Source organism: Haemaphysalis longicornis, unplaced genomic scaffold (genome assembly GCF_048455015.1).
Source record: "Haemaphysalis longicornis isolate Haplotype H1 unplaced genomic scaffold, Haemaphysalis longicornis Haplotype H1 scaffold_9, whole genome shotgun sequence".
In the NCBI taxonomy this organism is placed as follows: Eukaryota; Metazoa; Arthropoda; class Arachnida; order Ixodida; family Ixodidae; genus Haemaphysalis; species Haemaphysalis longicornis.
In genome coordinates this window covers 88,790,647-88,812,768 of record NW_027526460.1, presented here as the reverse complement: position 1 = coordinate 88,812,768, position 22,122 = coordinate 88,790,647, and the positions used below count along the sequence as shown (strand labels likewise).

The 22,122-nt window shown below is 48.4% G+C and overlaps 1 protein-coding gene across 1 annotated transcript in view; it reads right to left on the bottom strand.

Annotated features, from left to right (window-relative positions):
* LOC144153301 (solute carrier family 22 member 7-like) overlaps window positions 1-21,700 on the bottom strand; it is a 34,786-nt gene extending 13,086 nt beyond the window's left edge. Inside the window, exons 1-5 of the mRNA XM_077684953.1 lie at window positions 21,272-21,700; window positions 12,880-12,983; window positions 9,462-9,616; window positions 7,361-7,529; window positions 4,495-4,717 (exon numbers count right to left, since the gene is read on the bottom strand). Of these exons, the coding sequence (XP_077541079.1) occupies window positions 4,495-4,717; window positions 7,361-7,529; window positions 9,462-9,616; window positions 12,880-12,983; window positions 21,272-21,700 (1,080 nt within the window). The remainder of the gene's footprint in view (window positions 1-4,494; window positions 4,718-7,360; window positions 7,530-9,461; window positions 9,617-12,879; window positions 12,984-21,271) is intronic.
* Window positions 21,701-22,122: the final 422 nt, after the last annotated feature.

Here is a 22,122-nt window from a genome sequence, read left to right as displayed (position 1 = left end):
TTGCGGGTTCGTTAGCGGGCTGGGTAGCAGGCGGTAAATACACAAAAGTGCGGATTAAATTTGTTCACAACGAGGGCTCCCAAACACAATTATAACAGCGTAGTTTATGACTCAGCGGTTCTACGCTGCTTCATTTAATATTGCAAAGGCCTAGAACGCCAATTATTAAGGACTTATTAAGGGCTTATTAGAGACATAACCACGTATAGGGCGGACATTCAAGGCTTTGACGTTACCAAATGTTTTGTTAAGGACTTATTAAGGGCTTATTAGAGACATAACCACGTATAGGGCGGACATTCAAGGCTTTGACGTTACCAAACGTTTTGTCAGCTATCTTATAGCATAAAATCATCATCATCATCATCATCACCAGCCTATCTACGCCCACTGCAGGGCAAAGGCCTCTCCCATTATTCTCCATTTACCTCGGTCCTGTGCCAACTGTGACCAATATATCCCCGCAAACTTCTTGATCTCATCTGCCCATCTAACTTTCTGCCGCCCCCTGCAACGCTTGCCTTCTCTAGGGATCCACTCTGTTATCATATCATATCTTCTTGCAAAAAAAAAAAAACTATAAAATTATTGTCTAAGCCACTGTAAAGCTAGGAAAAATACAGATAGACGTGCAAAGTTGGAAATATATGAACGCAGGAGGAAATTTGCGTTTGAGGAGGGGAAAGGAAGGAGAAATTTTTATCTATTTTATCCGTCGTCTGCGGCCACTCCAGACCAGTGAGGGGTGCCCTCAGGGAAGTAACTTTTTTCTTCTTGACTTTTGTTTCAAACCGTGTTGAAGATAATAAAAGCGCTACTATTCCTTACTAACAGAGGTCTCATGCCGGACCCGTTTGCCTTGAGAGGAAATAAATGTGACCGGATATGAACAGTCTATACTTTATTCCGATATGCCTATTGGATGTTTTGCTTGCCCCCTCCTCGCCCAATGGAAGTTCACGTGATAGTCTTGTCTCGAAAGTTTTTTTTTTGGGGCGTGTGTTTATACCGCTGGCGGGCTGCACATGGAAGACTATAAAGTTTCTTGGCAGAGGGCGCAACATAGGCAGAAAGCAATCCATGTTTTCCTATTCGGGAGGCTGAAAAGAGGGATATATTATCTGTGTGACATTATTCCTGCAGAACCGAACGACGATACATGACAAGCGGATAACACTTCGAGACTGATACACTCTTGCAATATTTTGCTGAAGTTATAATCGAAGTCATGGATTCAAAGTCGGCATTCGACCGAATACGAGTTCTCGGATACTTGAAAGGCCTGGAGACTTTATATTCGATCGTACGTTCTACTTATTAACATGTGCACTTCCGCTATGCAACGACTGATGTGAATTTCATACTGTTAATGTATGGAGCATCACAATCGGATCAAAGACCGATATGTAACAGCCACGTTGTCCAGTTAGTAGTTCCGCATTCGCAAGTAAACTAACAACGATGGAATACCCCGCGCGGAAACATCACGCAACGCTGCATACAAAACCTCCTCTTTTGTGGAGTTCAAAAATATAAACTACGTTTGCTTTTGAACTAAAACATGCAGATTTTGAAAATGTCGGGCCCGCAGGCAGGCTGTACAAGCGTTTCTGTTCTGGTCGTCACGCCCATACGCCCTTTATTTGCCTTCCCATACGCGAGTTCAATCAAATGAATCCTTCAATCACCTGGACTGTGTGGCAGAATTACTGCACAATATTGTACAGTAATTGTACTTTGTTTTAAACCCACAAGGCGGAACTAATATGGCTCACCAACGCTGCAAAGGGAAGAGTGCGCCCCAACCACGAACGTACTGGCTTTTTGCCAGTTTCGCGCTTATCTGCCGAAGGTGGCGGTGTGTGTCGCGGGCTACGTGGCGCCCTCTGGGCGCGGTCCGGTGCATTTGTTTGAACGCCACTGCCGACCAAGATATATTGGCTAATATTTTCTATGCAAAATTTTATTTTCAAGCGCCGTGCCGCACACTACAAACAGCGGGTTACGACGGAGAACACGACACCATTCCAATAAGGTGGGCCGCTGACAATCCGATAACTGTCACCGAATCTACGGTGGGACCTTATGATGCAAAGTAAACAATTATAATGGTTGAAATTGATTGTGACAAAGATAATGCACGCATGCATAGGCTGAAGAGAAAAAAAAAAAAACATTGGTATATCAGTGAGCAGAGAACAAGTTTACACGGTTCCTTGGAGTTCTGAAAAGAGTATCGGGTGTCAGCATAACTTGTATTGTATTAGCATCACGTTTAAGATGTCCTGATTTAGCCCGCCATCATCGGCGGCGTCTATATGCAACGTGATAGATATTGCTAGTTGGCCGGTGGAAGTTGGCGTTCAGGAGTGCTGCGGGGAAGCAGCACTCCTTCAAGAATGCACACCGTGATGAACGTGCACTCAGACACGTGCCGTGTTACGTCCCACATATACGTGGTGGTCAGTCAAAGTTCCGTGATAGAAGTGGCTCTGACCGACACAGTTTTCCTTTCAATAACCGGAGTCTGGGCTTGCGCTGCACCTTCGCCAAGGCGCGACACCTCATCTCTTCGCTTCATCATCCTGCTGGGGAGTCTGACAACCTCGCGTACGGTGGGCAGCCTCTTTTTTGAGTGAGGTATTCAGGAAGACATGGTGGTTATCGGTGCTGTATCGACCACAGATATTCAACATAGAGAAGAACTTCTTGCTGGGCTAGTTGGTGAATCGATGCCATGATTTGAAGCGCAACAAAAGCACACGGACGAAGAACAGTGTAGACGAGACAAGTTTAATTTATGGCCAGTCCACTTTATTTCTACCTTCGGTCGACAGATGGTAAGCTAGTTAACTTGAATCAATCTTGCTTGAGCAGCAGGGGACCAACAGCATACCGTCTTTTGGTACATGCGGCCTATGAGAAATTTCGCAACTTCTCTATGTTGATGCCATGATTTGAAGCGCAACATAGAGAAGTTACGAAATTCTCTTAGGCCGTATGTACCAAAAGACGGTATGCTGTTGGTCCCCTGCTGCTCAAGCAAGATTGATTCAATTTAACTAGCTTACCATCTGTCTACCGAAGGTAGAAGTAAAGTGGACTGGCCATAAATCAAACTTGGGTTAATTAAAGCTTTGGCTTAATTCAAATAAATTTCAAAATGTTTGTTGGCCCGCAATGATTTTCAATTAGGCCGCTAAATTGAAATTGCTGCACTGCATAAATTCCGCTAATTCAGCTTTCTGCTTGTCTTTGCCGTAAATATCTGCTGCATTTGCCGTTTCTAGCTGCACATTTGCATCATGAAATCGCTTAAAGTCACAGAGAAAGTCGATTACTTGCATATACGCGTCACAGCGAAACCACGCACGAAACAACCGTGTGTGGGCTGAAAAAGAAAGAAAAAATTGAGATGGCACGCGGGGAAAGTGCATAATCTGTAATTATTTTGAAAGTGTGAATATCATTTCAGTATACTGTATGATTCTTGTATGATTAAATACATGTGAATCTTTCATTACAGCACAAGTCGGTATGTTGCCCCGAGTCCTCTATGTGAGAACTTCTGATAATTCAAACAAAATTATGGGGTATCTTCTGGTTTGCGTTATGGTGACTCTACAGCAGTACGTAATTCCTTGCGACTATTGTAGTAAGTATTAGTTATTAGAAATACCATGGAAACGTAGAAAACCAACCTGATACCCACCCACCTCCCCGACCCTAGCGTTTGCTCAGTGCTACGGCATTGTGCTGCTGAGCCCAAGCACGCGGGCTTGCTTAAGGCCGCGGTGGCTCATTTTTTGACGGAAACTAAAATGCCCGGATGTCGACATTTAGGCGCACGTAAACATTCCCAGATGGTCAACACTAAGAAAGCAGTATTTAGCAAAGTTTAGTTTTTCTCCCCGAGATGCCGCGCCAATACACTTGCCCCTCAGCTACAACGAAGCAGTGGTGCTCGCATGGCGCGGATTATTATGCAGATTTTTCCAACTGGTTTGTATCGAAGTATCCTGGTACGGACCACACACACTAAAAAAAAAAAAACACTGGCATAACTATACTCGGTGACAACTTAGGAAAGGCACCGGAAGTTGCCGCTGTGCCTTATCACCGTAGCCGGATGTTTCTACGCGCGGCGCAAGTAGGGCGTTACTGGGAGTATTTTGAACATGGCGTGAGCCGTTCCCGTGATTTTTTGTACTTAATATGCTTATAAACGACTCCAGTGACGACAAACAAACTGCATGAGACAAGGAAGACGATATCACGCATTCATAGCAAAGCCCTTTCAAAACGCGCGCGCACTGACGTCACGGGTCCGGCGCTTTAGCGGAGTGATACACTACACAAGGTGGTGCCGTTCTTGAGTTGTAACCGAGTATAACAGTGTTTCTCGCCTCCGTTCCGAGGAATATTTTTCCTGGAAGTAGGTCGAATGGCAGGCAACTGAGTCGGCTGCTTTAGCAAAACCGTTGGTTTGCTCACAGGTTCTCGGCGTTGTCGCAGTGAGGGTGGCTCAGTCGGACGCCCGTGCGATTCTTCGTCCTTTTGGTACAGCATCTGGAGGGGCTCGACCTTCAGTTTCCTCCGCACTTTCTCGATCACGGCGGCCGGAACGCGGTTCTTGCGAAGAATGAGCGTCACAACCCGCAAGGCCTCGCGCACGCGCAGCGTCGTGATGAGCCAGCGCGGGGACTCCAGCAGCAGCCTGGGACGATACGTACGATGAATATGTCCATACAACATTGCAGTGGTTTTTAAAGACGATAGTCTTTCTTGGGCTACTTAAACCCAGAAATTTTGGTCTGTCTGTATGTCTGTCTGTCCGTCTGTCTGTCTGTGACTCGATTCAGCCACCCGGCCAAAGTAAAATTGATATTGCGGAATAGTCTTATATACTAACAGCCACATGTAAACGTCTAAGCCCGGTTTATATGTTCATACTTGTCAACTTTGTTGAACAAAAACAAAGCATTACGCAAATATAAGACAAGAAATTAGTGCACAAGAGATATTTACAGTGTTCTTTTATTAAAAAAATTCATGGGTGCTTGGTTTTGCGATAGCAAATGATATTCTACATATACTGCAGAAAACCGCCGCCTTCTGGCGGCATATGAAAAATCACGCGGCAACAGCAACGAAAAGTTCCACTAGCTAGGTTCCACGTTCTGCTTGCAACGCACGTGGAGCACGGCCACGCGGCTCTATGAACCTACAAGTCGGCCGCCTCGATTCACGCGCGTCTCCGCCGTACTGCAGCGCTGACATCGAGGAACCCGGCCTGTAGCAGTGGAACGCGGTAAATTCAAATCGCCTTGCGCAAACCTTTAGTGTGTTTACCTTGGAATGAGCGCGACGGTACAGGTACAACATGAGAGGTGAGCGGGAAAGCAAAGGGGGGGCATTTCCTCTGCAAATATCTACAAAGACTATCGTCTTTTGACGACATTTGCAACGAAAGGAGCAGATACGCGGCCAATTTTATTTTTTGTTTTGCACTGGCGGTGCAATTCAATGAGCCTAAGCGGCAATGAAAACCACAAGGGAGGGACATAGCCCCGACCATGAGATGCTTCGCATCTAATAATAAGGAGCCTCTTTTCGTAGAAATGCTGCCGCATTGCAAGGCTGATCAAGGAGAATCAAGGGTAACAGCAGCTGTGCCCTAAGATTCGCAGAAAAATGGGCTTTTGGTAATCCATGACACATAATTACAGCGCAATAAAACGACGACAAAGGGAAGAACGGAACAAGTCGAACGCGTTTTGTTCCGTTCCTAACTTGCTTCCTTCTGTACTGCTCTGTATTTGCCTGTTTCTCGCAAGCGGTACTCGGAAGTCCGAAGGCCTGATGTAGGTGTGCCGAGTCTTACAAATTATGCGGCGTTCCACTTTAGTGACACAATTTATTGATGTCGGTGCTAAGGAAATGAATCATGTTGTGATAGTTCTTTCCCTCCACCGACGCGAAATAGGTCTGTTAATCTTGCAGTACGAACTCATTTCGTGACGAGGCGGCGAGGATATTAAGGATGACGAGGATATTAAGGAGGCGAAACGCTTAAAGCGGCACGCGATGGCGAGCGACATGATAATGTCACACTGAAATCCAGCGCGGAATACAACGCTTCGCAGCTACGACGGCTAAGTAGAGGTAGATATTCTAGTTCACTGTAGCAGAGGGTAGCTGCGCCTGATGGGCGCCTGATGAACGCCTTTCGCGGCGTTCCTGCCTCTTCTAATAGCGCTGCGGTGCGATATTCTTCCGCATAAATACTTAAAATCGGCTTGCGTGCATTCCCTCGCGTTTAAAACTGGTACGGTGTAGTCTAATGAGCAATGCATGCACAACGCCCTCGACTAGGGGTGCAACTGCGGAACAAATTATCTGCTTCAACTGCTATTTTCCATGGATGCCTGATTCACAGGTCTCGTAATGTTGCTTTAGTTCGCTACAGGGGACCAACTGAAGCAAGATTACGTAAATGTAGTGCACAGACGCTTTCAGAAAATGATAGCACCCACACCTCAGTCCGCGGCTGCGCACTGAAATGCGGATTGCGGAGGAACGGCGGGATTCGACTCTCCCCCTCCCACGCGGGAGGAGGACAGTCGAATCTGGGCGTGGCGGAGGCACCGCGGTTTCTTCTCCCGCGACAGCTGCCGCTAGCTTAGCCTGCACCCTGTGCCCGTGACGTTACCTGGTCTCTCTAGAAAGCGTTGTTCCACACCTGTCTTGTTCGGACTCCGTGGCCAATTCCAACAGTGGACATTCTGAACTAACAGCGAAGAAGGGAATATTTATACCATAATACAGTCATATTTTTTTGCGGTGCAACAATACTATCTTTTAACAATGCATGGTTTGAGAAGTACATGCGGCTCATTTTATAATTTCCGCGAGGTGCGGAATCGAATTACCTTGGATGTTGGTGAATACGTGAATTTAAATGGAGAGGACTACGGAAGTAAAACGTATGTCAAAACGTTCAAAACGGCAACCTTCCTGCGGGGACCTCGTTGACGCGCATGACCGAGACCAATCGTGCCTAATTTTATAAAAGCTGAGAATAGCGCAAAAAATGATCGTGCACTCAGCGTAGGCAGGCCAGTTGGTACATATCTGAGCAAGACACGGCGAGGAAATGCGCGACGACGAAAAACAGCACACCGTGTGAGTGTGGCTTCTTCAGTCGTAGTTTTATTTCGGTTGTTTCTTGATGAGAATAATACGTTCATTATCCGCGTGGTTAATCACATGTCTCTCTGTCTCTCCGCACTGCTTCAGCTGCTAACATTCAGGATTGTCGAGGCCAAGCCACAAGAAAAAGAAGTGTAAACGCACTGACCCGAAGCCCACGAGGAGACCTGTGCTTGTAATCATGGTAGCGAGTTGGACCATGCGCCAGTCGTTTGCCATGTGCACCAATACGCTGGCTATTAGAATGCCGATGTTGAAGCCGCACAGCGAGAACGTTCCGTACAAGGCCCTTTTGGAAAGCTCGACCACTTCCACCACTGCAAGGATAGACGGACATGGTATGTGAGCGCGACTAATTCGATGCTGATCGCCTTGTTTCTACAAGTGGTAGGAAGCCAAAGATTTCCTTAAAGATGCATTTTGTGACGTGTCTTCTGTTTCTTTGGCTATCTTCTTAGACTGTTCGTACGCTCCTTCGTAGCCTAGATTGTATGCCAGTTTAGAATACTTGAGGGGCGTTGAGGTTCACTGTTAGACGTTTAAATGTGCAGTGAAGACAACACAATCTTGTTCAATTTAAACGAGCTGGAATTGGGTAACTCATACTCAGCTTCACGCCACCCACCAAACAGCTCTCATACAAAAAAAAAAAAAACGCGAGTAATTTCGAATAAAACTTTAAAATTTTGGCCTACAGTGACGTAATATGTAACGAAAGCGCCGTAATATGGGCCGCACTAGAACATATTCATGGGTGTTAACGATATACTTTGCCCTTTAGCCTATACGATCAACCAGAACCATAGAGGGCCCACTAAAATTACGTAGTCATGTTCCATGGCGTTGGCTTAGGTCCGCGTCCGCCAATCGCATAACCAGATTCTCTGACGTCATATAGAAATCGCCGGAAATCGGCTGGGAAGTCGCCTCTGTTTCAGCTGTTTTCATTATTATCTCAATTATTTGTTTTAAGCGTGGGATAAAGCGGGCGTCGCTCTTATCGGGGCAGCGCAGTATTTTTAATGAGCGCCACTTGTATCTTGTGTTCCCTGCTAATTGAAATACGCAGCGAGGAAGTTGAGAACCTCCGTAGATTTCTTTATCAGTTTCCCCATAGGAATCGTGGAATATGGCTGAAGCAACGGGGAATGAAAACACAGACGAACAAAAATATTGTTTGGGTGGTCTGTGTTTTTATTCCTCGTTGTATCACGATCCAGCCCGACCAGTCGGGCTTCCGTCCAACCATAGATTTCAAGATGGCGGAAGAGAACATGAATATACTGAATAAAGGAAAGTATTTTTGGCTCCTGCGCATGTAGTACCACCGTCAACGCGGTTTCACATGTGGTTCCCTGAAATAATAGCACTGTGTCAGTTTTCAGCGTCTCGTACATTGTACGACTCTAACCTTTTGGTCAATCGCATAACGCATAATAGCACCAAACGCGAAATTACAGAGGAGCAGCCTTTCAATGATGGTTAAAATGATTTTCAATGACTTTTGTGGCACTCTTCGCCATAATGTAGTGCCTAATTTGACTGCTTCGTAAGCTGTCTACTATGCTGTCCGCGAATGGAAATGTAGTCTGCCAGCTGTACCAAGTAACTGTGGGTGGGTGAGCAGCTGTGCTGTCGTGCAAAAGTTAAATCTTGTGCTGTGCTTCGTAACGCGCGGCATTGGTAGCTGTTCGGAATGCTTCTTATTACCTCCGGTCTATAGCACTTACTTAGACAAAGCGGAAAGTGAAGCAGGGCATGCTACTATTTGTCTAACTTGGTGGCTTGAGCGATATTCCTAGTATAATCCTGGCGAAATCCTAATCCGCCCTTCCGTGTTTATTGTGGGAGAAGCGAAACTGGAGAGGAACATTATAACAGATGGGCGGCTGAGATAATAAAGGCATTTACGGGGCAGTGACGAAAGACGACTTTCGTGTTTTGTTGACATTTGCATCGAATTGATCAGATACACGGCTACTCTCTTGTGTAGGCCATGGCAAGCGAAAACGAAGGGATCGATCTTACATCAGCTTGGCTCCTAAGTGGCATGAGGGTCAGAAACCATAGACAAAAAAGTTAAGTAGCTACCAAAGCTACCAAATGCTTTCTACCAAAGCTTCTCAAAAGATTACAAATCCTTATTTGCTACGTGTTTGCCATAAAAATGAGTGTGATGCAGGGCACTCCGATCATGTGAGTGCCCTGTGAGCGCCGTGGAAGCCGGAGGGAGAGTGCGGCCCACTTACGCAATACGTATGCGGTGTAGGACGTGGCCGAGACGAAGGCACCCTCGAAGAAGCGCAGCGTGGCGAAGAGGGCGAAGCTGTTCGCGCTGGGAACGGACAGGCCAACTGCCTCCAGAAGCACAACACAGACGCACACCACGGGCCTCCTTCCAACCCTGTGGTAAAAAGAAAAGTAAGTTTTACTTGATGGCATGTTTGAAGGACAGTGCGTGCTGGCAGTGGTCCATGTGCGCAGCCGCAGAACAGGTATAACGTCGATAAGTAAGTCCATGGTTATAAGACAGGCTTGTTTTCGTTGTATTTTTTACACCTAAAGGCCTCGCACTCACTATTCTTTGTTATTTAAGACGCTGATGGACGATAAACGTTTGACTGTGAAATTTCGTAGCGGTTACACGGTTGTAACATTTAAAGAAGGGTGCGCCAATTTTTACGCCGACATTTTTCCTGTACCAGCTGAACAACGTGCAAACAATTTTCTCTTCTGCTGGTACAACATCTGTGGTTGATTTCGAGCGCAGATGCATAGTTCCTATTACACGATGCTTAAACTTCCATGCGTTGGCTTCCACGCTGATATTACGCACGCCATCGCCCCTGTACAAAGGGAATGCCATAAAAATACATCATTCAGAGACATATGTCGGTCGGATAAAACGAGGCTGTCAAAGGAGGTGTGCGGATATGGCCTAAATCACAGGAGTCATAATGTGTATTTGCGAAGTTGTATCCCACTGCTGCCTTTTGCGGCGTTCCTGCCTCTTCTAATAGCGCTGCGGTGCGATATTTTTTCGCATAAATACTTAAAATCGGCTTGCGTGCATTCCCTCGCGTTTAAACCTGGTACGGTGTAGTCTGACGAGCAATGCATGCACAATGCTCGCGACTAGTGGTGCAACTGCGGAACGAATTATCTGCTTCAACTGCGGTTTTCCATGGATGCCTGATTGACAGGACTCGTAACGTTGCTTTATTTCGCTACAGGGGACCAACTGAAGCAAGATTACATAAATGTAGTGCACAGACGCTTTCAGAAACTCGTAGGTCAGAAAGCTGCTCATTTTGTAAGGAAGTCAGCTCAGATTCTGTAGCTAAAACGTTTTCGCATGGACAACGAACTCGCAGGCTAAGTTCTAGCGTCGTCAAGTGTATTTTTGATGTGTCCGATCAATAATGAGTATGCTTACAAGCATAAAGTACTTGTTAAAGAAGGTTAGTTGTAAACGAGCGTGCGAAACGCGACTACACAAAGGGCACACCGACAGGGCCACCTCCCGGTCGACCTATAACGCGTAGCTCTCCAGCACGGCACGGCTCATTGCCAGGCTGTACCATCGGCTATCAAACGTTGGTTAATTTATTTCGCTTGCCTGCATTGCAGCATCCACTTAGCCCCTCATCTTGCTGGCCATCAGGTGAATTTTTTGCGGGCCAGCCAACCATCTCGCGAGGGCTTCGCTATGGAAAATAAGCTGGCGATCTGACGAGGTAGCGTCATGGGCATTCAGCGAAAAGTGGAAACGAAGAGGCGCCTTCATCTCTTGATTCTCTTTCCCTGTTTCTTCCTGTACTTCAAGTCGCCCTTCACGTCCTCCAACCTAACGTACAGAGTGTGAGAGGAAGGGGGGGGGGGGGGGGACAGGCACAAGCTGCACAAGCTGTCGACAGAGCACCGACACTCAAGTTGTTCAGTGGAGCTTGGTTTAAAGCATTTTAAATTGCCGATGGAAGAAAAAATTGACCTAAACTAACCTAAGCGAACCCAACCTCCCCTAACCTAACCCAACCAAACCGTACCTAACCTAACCTAACTTAAACGTAACCTAACCTGACCTAAGCTAACCTAACCTGACCACACCTAGCATCTGCTAACCTATCCAAGGATTTCCGGGAACAAATTTCTTAATGAACGCCTGGTCAAAAGCTTTAAATTTTATTGTTACAATTCGTAGCTTAAAGAATAGCGCACGATACAAATACATAGGTACCATACGTGGTGCTTTATGCACCCGGTTGCATATTGCATAGGTTTAGTTTTCTGCGTTTTGTTCAGCGCAGAGGCATTAGTACAAGAACCAGTCATCAAACTGGCAAAGGACACCGACAGTCCCCACGGACTCCGGGCTAACGCCTGACGGCCAAGGGTTGAGGAACCACTCTCCCAAGAACCAACCCTTCTTAGTCGGCAACTGATGAAATTTACCTGACCTTATGTTCCTAACAAGATGTGAGGGCATTTCGTAAGAGCTCGGTTATACAGGGTGTCCCAGCTATCATGCACCAATATTTAAAAAAAGAGCAATGGCGTTACTCTAAGAAAACCGAGTGCATAATGTTTGCCGTACTGTGGGGAAGCGGACAGTAATATTTTCGTAATGAGAGTTAATTAATAATTTATAATTAATTATCTAACTCCAGAATTACTGTCCTAATCACTAAAGTGTCAATGAGGCACTTGTAGGTACCTACGAAGGGCATCTAACTGCGGTATTTTCAGCGACGAACTAATTGCGTACTCATTTCTTCTGACTCATAAAGAAAACCCGCGAAATACGAAAAATACCACGTGACGGCGCTCCCGCGCGCATCGTAAAGCAGCGCCCCCAAATAAGTTGATTAAAACCAACTGATCCTCCGGTCACCCGCCCGAAGAGACAGCGCATCACCTTGATAATGGCATGCATTGACGGAGCAGCAGCAGCAAGTTTCGTGGGGCGCGTGTGGCAAATAAGGCACCAACTCGGTCGCATTTCTTCTTTCTTACTTTTTTTATTTCATTCTGGGTAACTCAGAGGCAGCCTCTTTGAGGGCATTGCTTTATGATGCGCGCAGGAGCGCTGTCAAGTGGCATTTTTCGTATTTCGCGGGTTTTCTTTATCAGTCAGAAGAAATGAGTACGCAATTAGTCGCTGAAAATGCCGCAGTTAGATGCCCCACGTGGGTACCTACAAGTTCCTCATTGACACTTCAGTGATTAGGTTAGTAATTCTCTAGTTAGATAAATAATTACAAATTATAATTAACTCTCAGTAACGAAAAAAAATACTGTCCGCTTCTTCATAGTACTGCAAACATTATGCACTCGGTTTTCTTCGAGTAACTCCATTGATCTTTTTTAAAATCTTGGTGCATGATAGCTGGGACACCATGTATAACATAAAGTGCCGAAGGAAGAACTTTCTGGACAGAGAAGTACACGATCTCATTCTAATTGAAAACTTCATAACGGTGCCTGTTTCGACCATGTATAATTTATTTCACGCCAACAAACGGGGATATTCGATACCACTCATTATTTCTGTTTGGCGTATTTCTACGTCCAAATTGAGCCCGGCATGAATTCAAAAGTGTCAACACCATAAACACACAGCCACAGAAGCTATCTTAACTGAATTCGCAGGGATTTGGAAGGGCTCACCTGTCAGCAAGAAGTCCAGATATTGCCAGCCCAAATAAAGATCCCAGGAGGAATGCGCCGCTCAGGAAATCATACAACCATTCCCTGTCGCAGACCAGGTCCCACTGGAAGAAGAGCATTCAGCAGTCAGGATGAAAATTAACTTTCTTCGGAAACCCATATTTACAAATTTTCGTGTGTTGTCCCGCCGCGTGGTCCAGGGTAAAATTTCCACCATCATTACGGAGCGTACCTCCTCCAGTGACATCGCAGGACATGACGTCTACGTTGCTCCAAGGGTTTCCGTTTATGACGGCTATTGTACCTTACTGAATCGCTATCGCCGTCATCATTATTTGACCACACCCTCAATACCCTCGCGATGACACCCTCCCAGCAAAGGTATTAGGGATTTTCGCTAGCAATAACCGGTCAATAATCCCCCTCTCTCATTCTTGGTACCCCAGTTAAGAGAGCAACGAAGAGCTCTCCGTTAACGAATGTGTGGCAGTTGAATGGACAGCGATGAATTGCATGGCATTGCATCTCTTGAGGCTCGTTTTTGTCACAGGTTTCCTGATATGTTGTCTATTCAAAGGATAAGGATAATCAGGATTCCTGTTTGCAAAGCAGACATTCGCCTGTCATCCTGCTCAGCCCAACGTGAGAGCCGCATAGAACAGTAGTATGTTCGCTTGAGAGAATACACCACTCACCTGCCACCATACTCTAACGGTACAATTACTGGTAACTGTAATGGTAGAGCAATGGTAGCGGAATTATTCTCCCTTGATTTTTCTTCGGCCAATACTCAGATGCTCTTTCAGGTATTCCATTTTACCTCGCAATCAGTAATGTGCATGTTCAACTGCTACGCGTGAAACCCGCGAACAGACAGATATAGTTTCGACTACGGTTTTTAATAAAGTAGACTCGTGTGCGCGAATGACGGAGAGACGCAAGTAAATGCATCGGCCGTTAGGCTCGGAGTGACACCTTACGCTGCCCGCTCGAAAGGTTGGCCGCCACTGCTTCCTCATATCCTTTTTTGTCAGCGAAGCTCCCCGTACGGCTCATTGGGAAGAGTTTTATGAAGCCTCTCTCACCTCGTATCTTACATACATGCAAAACAAATAACACCAGGGATAGAGCAAACGAGACCTGCTTAAGTGGCCGGGTTGACATCCTTTCCAACGTGATTAACATCTTTACAGTTAAGTAGTATTTACAGTTACGAACGGTTATTCACTGCCAGCTTTCTTTCAAGTGTGTTCTTCGACGACAGCCCACCCTCCTCGATCTCTGGGTAGCTGCTTACAAGTCACATATAATAGTTTGACGCAGTCGCAGCTCACATGGTAACAGTGTCGGCTTTGATCCCTCTAGAAAGGATCGTTTTGTGCGGTTAACTAAGATTGTATTAGACCAAATGGCAAAAGGGCTATCTGAACCGAACACCGAACTCGCATGCATGTTTCTCACCTGGTGTTCATCATGTATAGATTCATTTTCCCTCATTTCGATTACTGTAGCTATGTAGCGGGACGAATTAGTGCTAACACGTGATTTACATTCTTGAAGCACAGCGCACTACAACAGGACAAACGGAGGGACGCGGACATCGCGCTGTTTCGAGATTCGGAAGACGCCAGTAGTTTTTTTAAATGCAGAGCATTAACTGACGATGCCACTCGCGTTGACGTCGGTCGTAGTCCGCACCATCGTTGTCCGCATCCCCCTACACTATATAAAAAAAATACTATCCGGCGCCTGGTTTCGATCCCTCGACCCTGCGGGCGGAACGCAATGTAGATGGTGCTCTACCCACTGCGCCACAAAGCCGACACAGAATGGGAGGCTACGAACGCGCCTTATATCCTTGACTCATTCAAACTACGTCAAGAAGCTGCTGATACAACGCATTCACTACCACCAACTCCCCAAACACTAAACGTTAACGCAATACGCCCGCCCCCTATGCGACGCATTTACTCGAAACCCCCTCGCGGGGAGATGGGACCGACAAAAACAACGCGTTGTGGACTGCGCAGTAAGGTGCCGGCACGTGCGAGAACCGCTCGCGCTGTTCGTTCCAGGCAGGGGGGGCGCGAGCACTGCGAAGGCGGGAAATTTGAACTGCTTTGGACCAACCTCCGTTCAATTCATCAAGAGAGAAGTGAAACAGGGAGGCGAAGAGCGTGATGGGCAGTAGCAGTAAGCGGATAACGGTGCCACAGGCCGTTATGGCGAATCACTGCTCTGCATTTACGACAGCTTTCACGTTGAGTGGAACGGCTTTAATTTTTTCCCGGAGCATCCAAGATGCTTCGTTTAAGGAGAAGGAATACCTAATTAGAGTGTTGTGTAATGAAATTCGATTTCACGTCAACGCTCTCTCTCTCTCTCTCTCTCTATATATATATATATATATATATATATATATATATATATATATATATATATATAATCTAATGTGAGACCAGTGGTAGCCTCGTTTCTGGAAGTTCGGAGCGCTGAATGCAATGTCCCAGTGGAATGCAATCATCACTGGCGCCCGGTTGCGGCCACGGCTTCTTCATGTCTGTATATACTCATCATCACCGATTCTTTTACTTTCTCGAACTATCATCATCGGTAACCTGGTTCGGTCGCCATCTTGCTGCCTGGCAGCTCGGCCTGCGAATAAAGCGGTTTGCGCGTACTGGTCTGTCTTCGCCTACCATCGGCCTTACAAGTGGTGGAAGGTGCGTTTCGATCCCGTAATCCACCTCTCAAGCTGGCCCACTGGAGCTCCGCTCGGGTCGCCGCCTAATGCCGGAAACTACAGCGATGATGCTGGAATCGGCGAACGCCACGGCTCCAACAACCCCCCAGTGCATCATAACCAGCCCCAAGCGTGACCCTCCTTTCTTCGCTGGCCATCGTGACGATGATGCCGACGAGTGGCTGGACACTAAGACAGGATGAGCGCATTCAACCGCTGGGACGATAACCTCAAGCGGCAAAATGTTTCGTTCTCCCTGACCAAGGTTGCCGAGACGTGGTATCTAAATAACCGGCATACCATCACCGACTGGGCCGATTTCGTTGCTTAGTTCCGCCGGATTTTCGGCTCTTCTAAAGCTCGGAGCGACAGCGCGAAAAAGAAACTCGAGACCCGTGTGCAACATGCGCATGAAACGTACACCTCATACATCGAGGACGTTCTGGCGCTGTGTCGTCGCGCCGACAATAACATGCCGGAAGCTGACCGTGTACGCCACGTTCTGAAAGGAATCGGTGAGTTCGTGTTCACCACACTGGCAACGCAGAACCCCACAACCGTGTCGGAGGTGATCTCCACTTGTAAGCGTCTCGACGAACTACACTCCATCCGCCTTCGTCAAGACACGGCTCCTACCCACCATCTGGGAAATGAAGACCTGCGTGCGTTGATACGCTCTATAATTCGCGAGGAGATGCACGCCAATATTTCCCAGAGCGCACACTGTGTCTGCGAAGCTCCTTCTGTGCCTGGCCTACGGTATATCGTTAAGGAGGAGCTCGCGGCTATGCCCGTACTTCCGCCTCCCACCCAACGTGTTTCTGTGGCAACGCCATCTTACTCGGATGTGGCTGGTCGGCATCCTCTACCGCTCAATCCCATTACGACACAGGCCCCGCCAGGCTATGTGGCCGCCATGCCTCGGTTGCAAACCACGCCGACTTATTTCCCGCCACACCACTACCCCAACGTTGGCCGGCCAGTCTGCATCCGGGGCCACATCTCCCGATTTTGTCGAAGGCGCCAACGTGACGAACGACGCGGCTACGCAGCCTACGAACGCGATTATGTACGCCCGAATTACTTCGACTACGTGCAGCGTACGCACCCGTGTTTCTCACCCCGTTCACCATCGCCACTTGAGCCACCAACCGACCTTTCTCGTAGGCTGCGCGATACGCGACGCCGCTCACCATCGCCAGGCCGTCGGGCGCTGTCGCCCCTTCGGCCTGCGACCTACGTCACCGACCAGCACTCGGAAAACTAGTTAATGCAGTTTTGGGAGGGGAAACTGCATCACGTGGGAAACTTGCAATGCCTCCGGAGTGTTCATCGAACATGTTGTCAGTTTTGGTCGAAGGTGTTTGTGTAGATGCCCTTATTGCCACTGGTGCCAGTATTTCGGTGATAAGTATGGAATTCTGTGCACGACTACGCAAGGTTGGAACACCCTACAGTGGACCTTCTTTGCATGGCGTCAATAGCAGCACGATCAAGCCATCCGGACAGTGCACGGTACGAATTTCAGTCGGTCAACTTCGTCATCACGTTGAGTGAGCAGTGTTGTCACCGTGTGCGCATCACCTTATCTTGGGCTGGGACTTCTTGTCATCCGCATCCGCTGTCATTTCGTGCCAGCAACTGCAAATTGAACTCGCAGATACGGAGGACAACATTCTGGAAGAAAAGCCACAACTGAATTTGACAGCAAGTGCCGATTACGTTTTATCCCCGGGCCACGATACAGTCCTTTCAGTTCACTCAACCCAAATTCGTGATGTTGATGCGTTAATCGTTCCGTCTGCGCATTTTATTCCCCAAGGAATCATTATCGCGACCTGCTTTGTCCGTTTTGCACGTGGGTCTGCGCCGCTCGTCGCTACAAATATCACTTCTGAGACGATACTCCTCCCTGAAGGCACCACGCTCGCTTCCGTTGTGGCTGATGGCAGTCTGTCTCTGGTTCCCCTCTGCTGTGTGTCTTCCGCTCCCCTGTCTTCAGATTCCGGCCCCTCACGTCCCACCCTGGCAACCATGATTAGCGAAGACCTCACGGCGTTCGAAACGAGACTCCTACTTGAGCTGCTCGAAAAACACAAAAACTTATTTGACTGCATCTCCACCAACCTTGGACAGACGTCTGTGGCAGAGCATCGTATTGAGACAGATGGGACTCACATTGTTCGCCGTCGCCCGTACCGTGTGTCGTCGTCGGAACGGAAAGTCATCGAAGAAAACGTCGAGGACATGCTTCAACGAAACGTTATTCGACCTTCCTCGAGCCCGTGGTCTTCTCCTGTTGTTCTCGTGAGAAAAAAAGACTGTTCCGCACACTATTGCGTGGACTATCGGGCTTTGAATAGGATTACCCGGAAGGATGTGTATCCGATGCCGCGCATAGATGACGCGCTGGACCGTCTACAAGGGGCTGAATATTTCTCTAGTCTGGACCTGCGATCTGGCTACTGGCAGATCCCCATGCGCGAGTCTGACAAAGAGAAAACGGCGTTTGCGACTCCAGACGGCTTGTATGAATTTAACGTAATGCCTTTTGCCTTATGCAACGCCCCAGCCACATTCGAGCGCATGATAGATACGGTCCTTCGCGGCCTTAAATGGAAAACATGCCTGTGTTACCTTGACGACATCGTCATCTTTTCGTCAAGTTTTGCGGAACATCTGCAGCGTCTGGACGAGGTGTTGACTTGCCTGGCAAAGGTTGGTCTGACTCTGAACACCAAGAAATGTCGTTTTGCTAGCAAATCGATAAAGGTTCTTGGTCACGTCGTCAGTAAAGATAGCATACGCCCCGACCCAGACAAAATTTCTGCTGTAGCCAATTTTCCTCGACCTCAGCAACAAAAAGCGCTGCGTAGTTTTCTCGGCCTGGCGTCCTATTTTCGCCGTTTTGTCCGCAATTTCGCTACTCTCGCTGCACCTCTGAACCAGCTATTAAATTCTGATACCCCCTTCGACTGGAGTGATGGCTGCGAAAAGGCCTTCCAAGACCTCAAGCAAGAGCATACTTCCGCACCTCTATTATGCCACTTTGATGAATCGAGACCGGCCATCCTTCACACCGACGCTAGTGGGCATATTATTGGCGCCGTTCAGTTGCAGCGCGATGCTCACCACCGCGAGAGGGTGGTTGCTTAAGCCAGCCGCTCTCTAACACGAGCGGAGAAGAATTATACGATAACGGAACAGGAGTGCCTGGCCGTTGTGTGGTCTGTGCAAAAGTTGCGGCCATATCTCTACGGCCGACATTTCACCGTCGTCACAGATCATCACGCTCTGTGCTGGCTGTCTTCATTGAAAAACTTGTCGGGACGCCTGGGACGCTGGATTCTGCGATTGCAAGAGTACGACTTTACGGTTACCTACAAGTCCGGACTCAAGCATATAGACGCAGACGCACTCTCGCGGTGCCCGCTGATGCCGTCTTCAAACGACATGGCGTCACTTTCTCATACACCGTCATTATCAGTTGCACCTGTCGACTATGCACCGGCTGACGACCGCCGCGACTTGGTCGATCATCAACGAGCAGACAGTTACTGCCAGAAAATAATGGATCGGCTCGCTGGTTCGACACGTCCACCGAATAGCCGCCTACGTCGCCAACTGCGGCAGTTCCAGCTCATAGACGGTGCACTGTATCGCAGAAACCACCACCCAAATGGCGCCACATGGGTCCCAGTTGTGCCTCGTTCTCTCCGGAGTCGCGTCTTGCAAGCTTTTCGTGACGACGCCACCACCGGCCACCTTGGCTTTCCAAAAACGTACGACCGCATTCGAGGTCGCTTCTTTTGGCCAGGACTCTCGACCAGTGTGGTGAAATACGTGGCATCCTGTTCACCTTGTCAGCACCGCAAACGATTCACGGCACCCCCTGTCGGTCTCCTCCAGCCTGTTCCGTGTCCAACTACTCCGTTTGAAGTGGTCGGTATTGATTTGTGTGGGCCCTTACCGACGACGTCCACTGGTCACCGCTGGATCGTCACGGCCGTTGATCACTTGACTCGCTACGCGGAGACAGCGCCACTTCCCTCGGCTAGCGCTGGCGATGTCGCTGCCTTCTTTTTGCGACACATCCTGCTACGACATGGAGCCCCTTGCGTACTGTTAAGTGACCGCGGCAAGATGTTTCTATCTGAGATCCTTGCCAAAGTACTTCGTGCCTCTAATACCTCGCACAAAATGACGTCAAGCTACCGTCCACAAACGAACGGGCTCACCGAACGTTTTCACCGCACGCTCTCTGACATGATATCAATGTACATACGCCCTGACCACAGAAATTGGGACACTATATTACCTTCAGTCACCTTTCAAAGCACTGGGCGTTCAGAGCACTACAGGGTACGCGCCTTTCTACCTTGTCTACGGCCGTCATCCATCGCACGTGCTTGATACCTGTTTCTTTACTGCTCCTGTGTCCGCTTCTGCATCGTTTCCGGAACAATTCGTGTCTCGGATCGACCACTGTCGGCGACTTGCTCGCATGCACAGAAGCAAGCCAACAAGACCGCAAAGAACGCTACGACGCTGTTCGCCGGTCCGTTTCTTTCCGACCTGGTGACGAAGTCTTGGTCTGGACACCGGTTCGCTCTCCAGGCCTCTGCGAAAAATTCCTACACCGGTTTCTTGGTCCTTACAAGGTTCTTGAGTCTACCTCTCCTGTGAACTATCGCGTCACCCCCATTTGTGGAAGTTCGGACCGCCGTCATCGTGGCACGGAGATTGTCCACGTTTCCCGCCTCAAGGCGTTCCACCGGCGTAATCCGCAGTAAAACGCGACCAGGCGGCCGCTCTCGCCCCGGGGGGGAAAATACTGTGAGACCAGTGGAGGCCTCGTTTGTGGAAGTTCGGAGCGCTGAATGCAATGTCCCAGTGGGATGCAATCATCACTGGCGCCCGGTTGCGGCCACGGCTTCTTCATCTGTGCACGTATATAATCATCATCACCGATTCTTTTACCTTCTCGAACTATCATCATCGGTAACCTTGTTCGGTCGCCATCTTGCTGCCTGGCAGCTCGGCCTGCGAATAAAGCGGTTTGCGCGTACTCGTCTGTCTTCGCGTACCATCGGCCTTGCAATGTGTGTGTGTGTGTGTGCGCGCGCGTGTGTATGCGTGTGTGCGTGTGCGTGTGCGTGTGCGTGTGTGTGTGTGTGTGTGTGTGTGTGTGTGTGTGTGTGTGTGTGTGTGTGCGTGCGTGCGTGCGTGCGTGCGTGTGCGTGTGCGTGTGTGTAAGGGCGTAGCCAGGGTGCGTGTTTCGGTTTCGGTTTCTAGATCCAACATTTTATGCGGTGCATGCCCCCTCCTTTAAGTCTTTTTCCGCCCATGCTATTTCCGCACTGAATCTACAAATTTAAACGTGAAAACGAGAATAGAATAGCACAACAAAATAAGATATTGCTTGCCCGCATACTATATATTTATATTGACGGCAAGGTATAATAAACCACGAGAAATATTTCTGTATGCGCCACTGATATATCGAATAAGAATCCTGGTGGGGCAAAAGGCGTTTGCTCGCCAGCCCACAAATTAGAGCACAGTAATTTCCATACGTGTGTCCGGAAATATATCTTTTATGCAAATCCATGGAGCAAATCAATGTATCCTTTGACGCACTTGACTCACCTCCTCGATGATGGTGAGGCGGCCGTAAGATTCGTTGAAATTCCTGGCCGCGCAAGGAATGGTTTCCAGCGTCCCGTTGTCGTTCCATGGGGGAGCCTGGCGCACTGGCTCCGCGTAGACTAGGCAGCCACTGAACGAGTCTTGGGTAGTCCGGGGGATGTTCAGCTCCTTCCACGCCGTAGCGGTCGTGTTCGCGGGTGGCGCGGGTAGCTGGCACCAATGGGGCACGCCCCTCGGAGTGATGATGGCGTAGATGACGGCGTGCATGGCGAACACTGTCGTCCCGTATGCGGTGTACAGGAGCATCGTCCACTGGAAGGGCCCGGTCTTGCCAATGATGGCCGACAAGTCCTCCTCGGGGTTGCTGTGCTCCGTCTCCTCCACGGGCGGCGTGGTGCGTTGCTGAGTGCCTTGCCCAGATGTGACCATTTTGGAACAGCTTCCAGCTACGCTGAGGGAGAGGAACGTATTATGACCACATACCTGCAGTGGTTGTCAAATAACGGGAGCGGAAATCGTAACAGCGTCCACCGACGACAAACGTTTTCGGGACGCGTTTCACCAAGGCTAAGTTATCCGCTCCCTGGTGGTTATAATAGTGCTGAGAGCATCTTGATGGTGCTCCAAGTGGTTATTCTTAGCTTACAAATACAAATCAAGTGCTGAGACATCCCAATGCAGAGAAATTGACTTTAAGATACGAAATAGGGTCCTGCAAACTTTCGCCCCCTATGCACGTCTACCTCCGATAACATAATCCGTGGATCGAGCAAGTAAAATATATATTTACGTTTTGATTCCATCAATTGAACTTAATCCTGCATGCATAGTAACCGAACATGACTTATGCA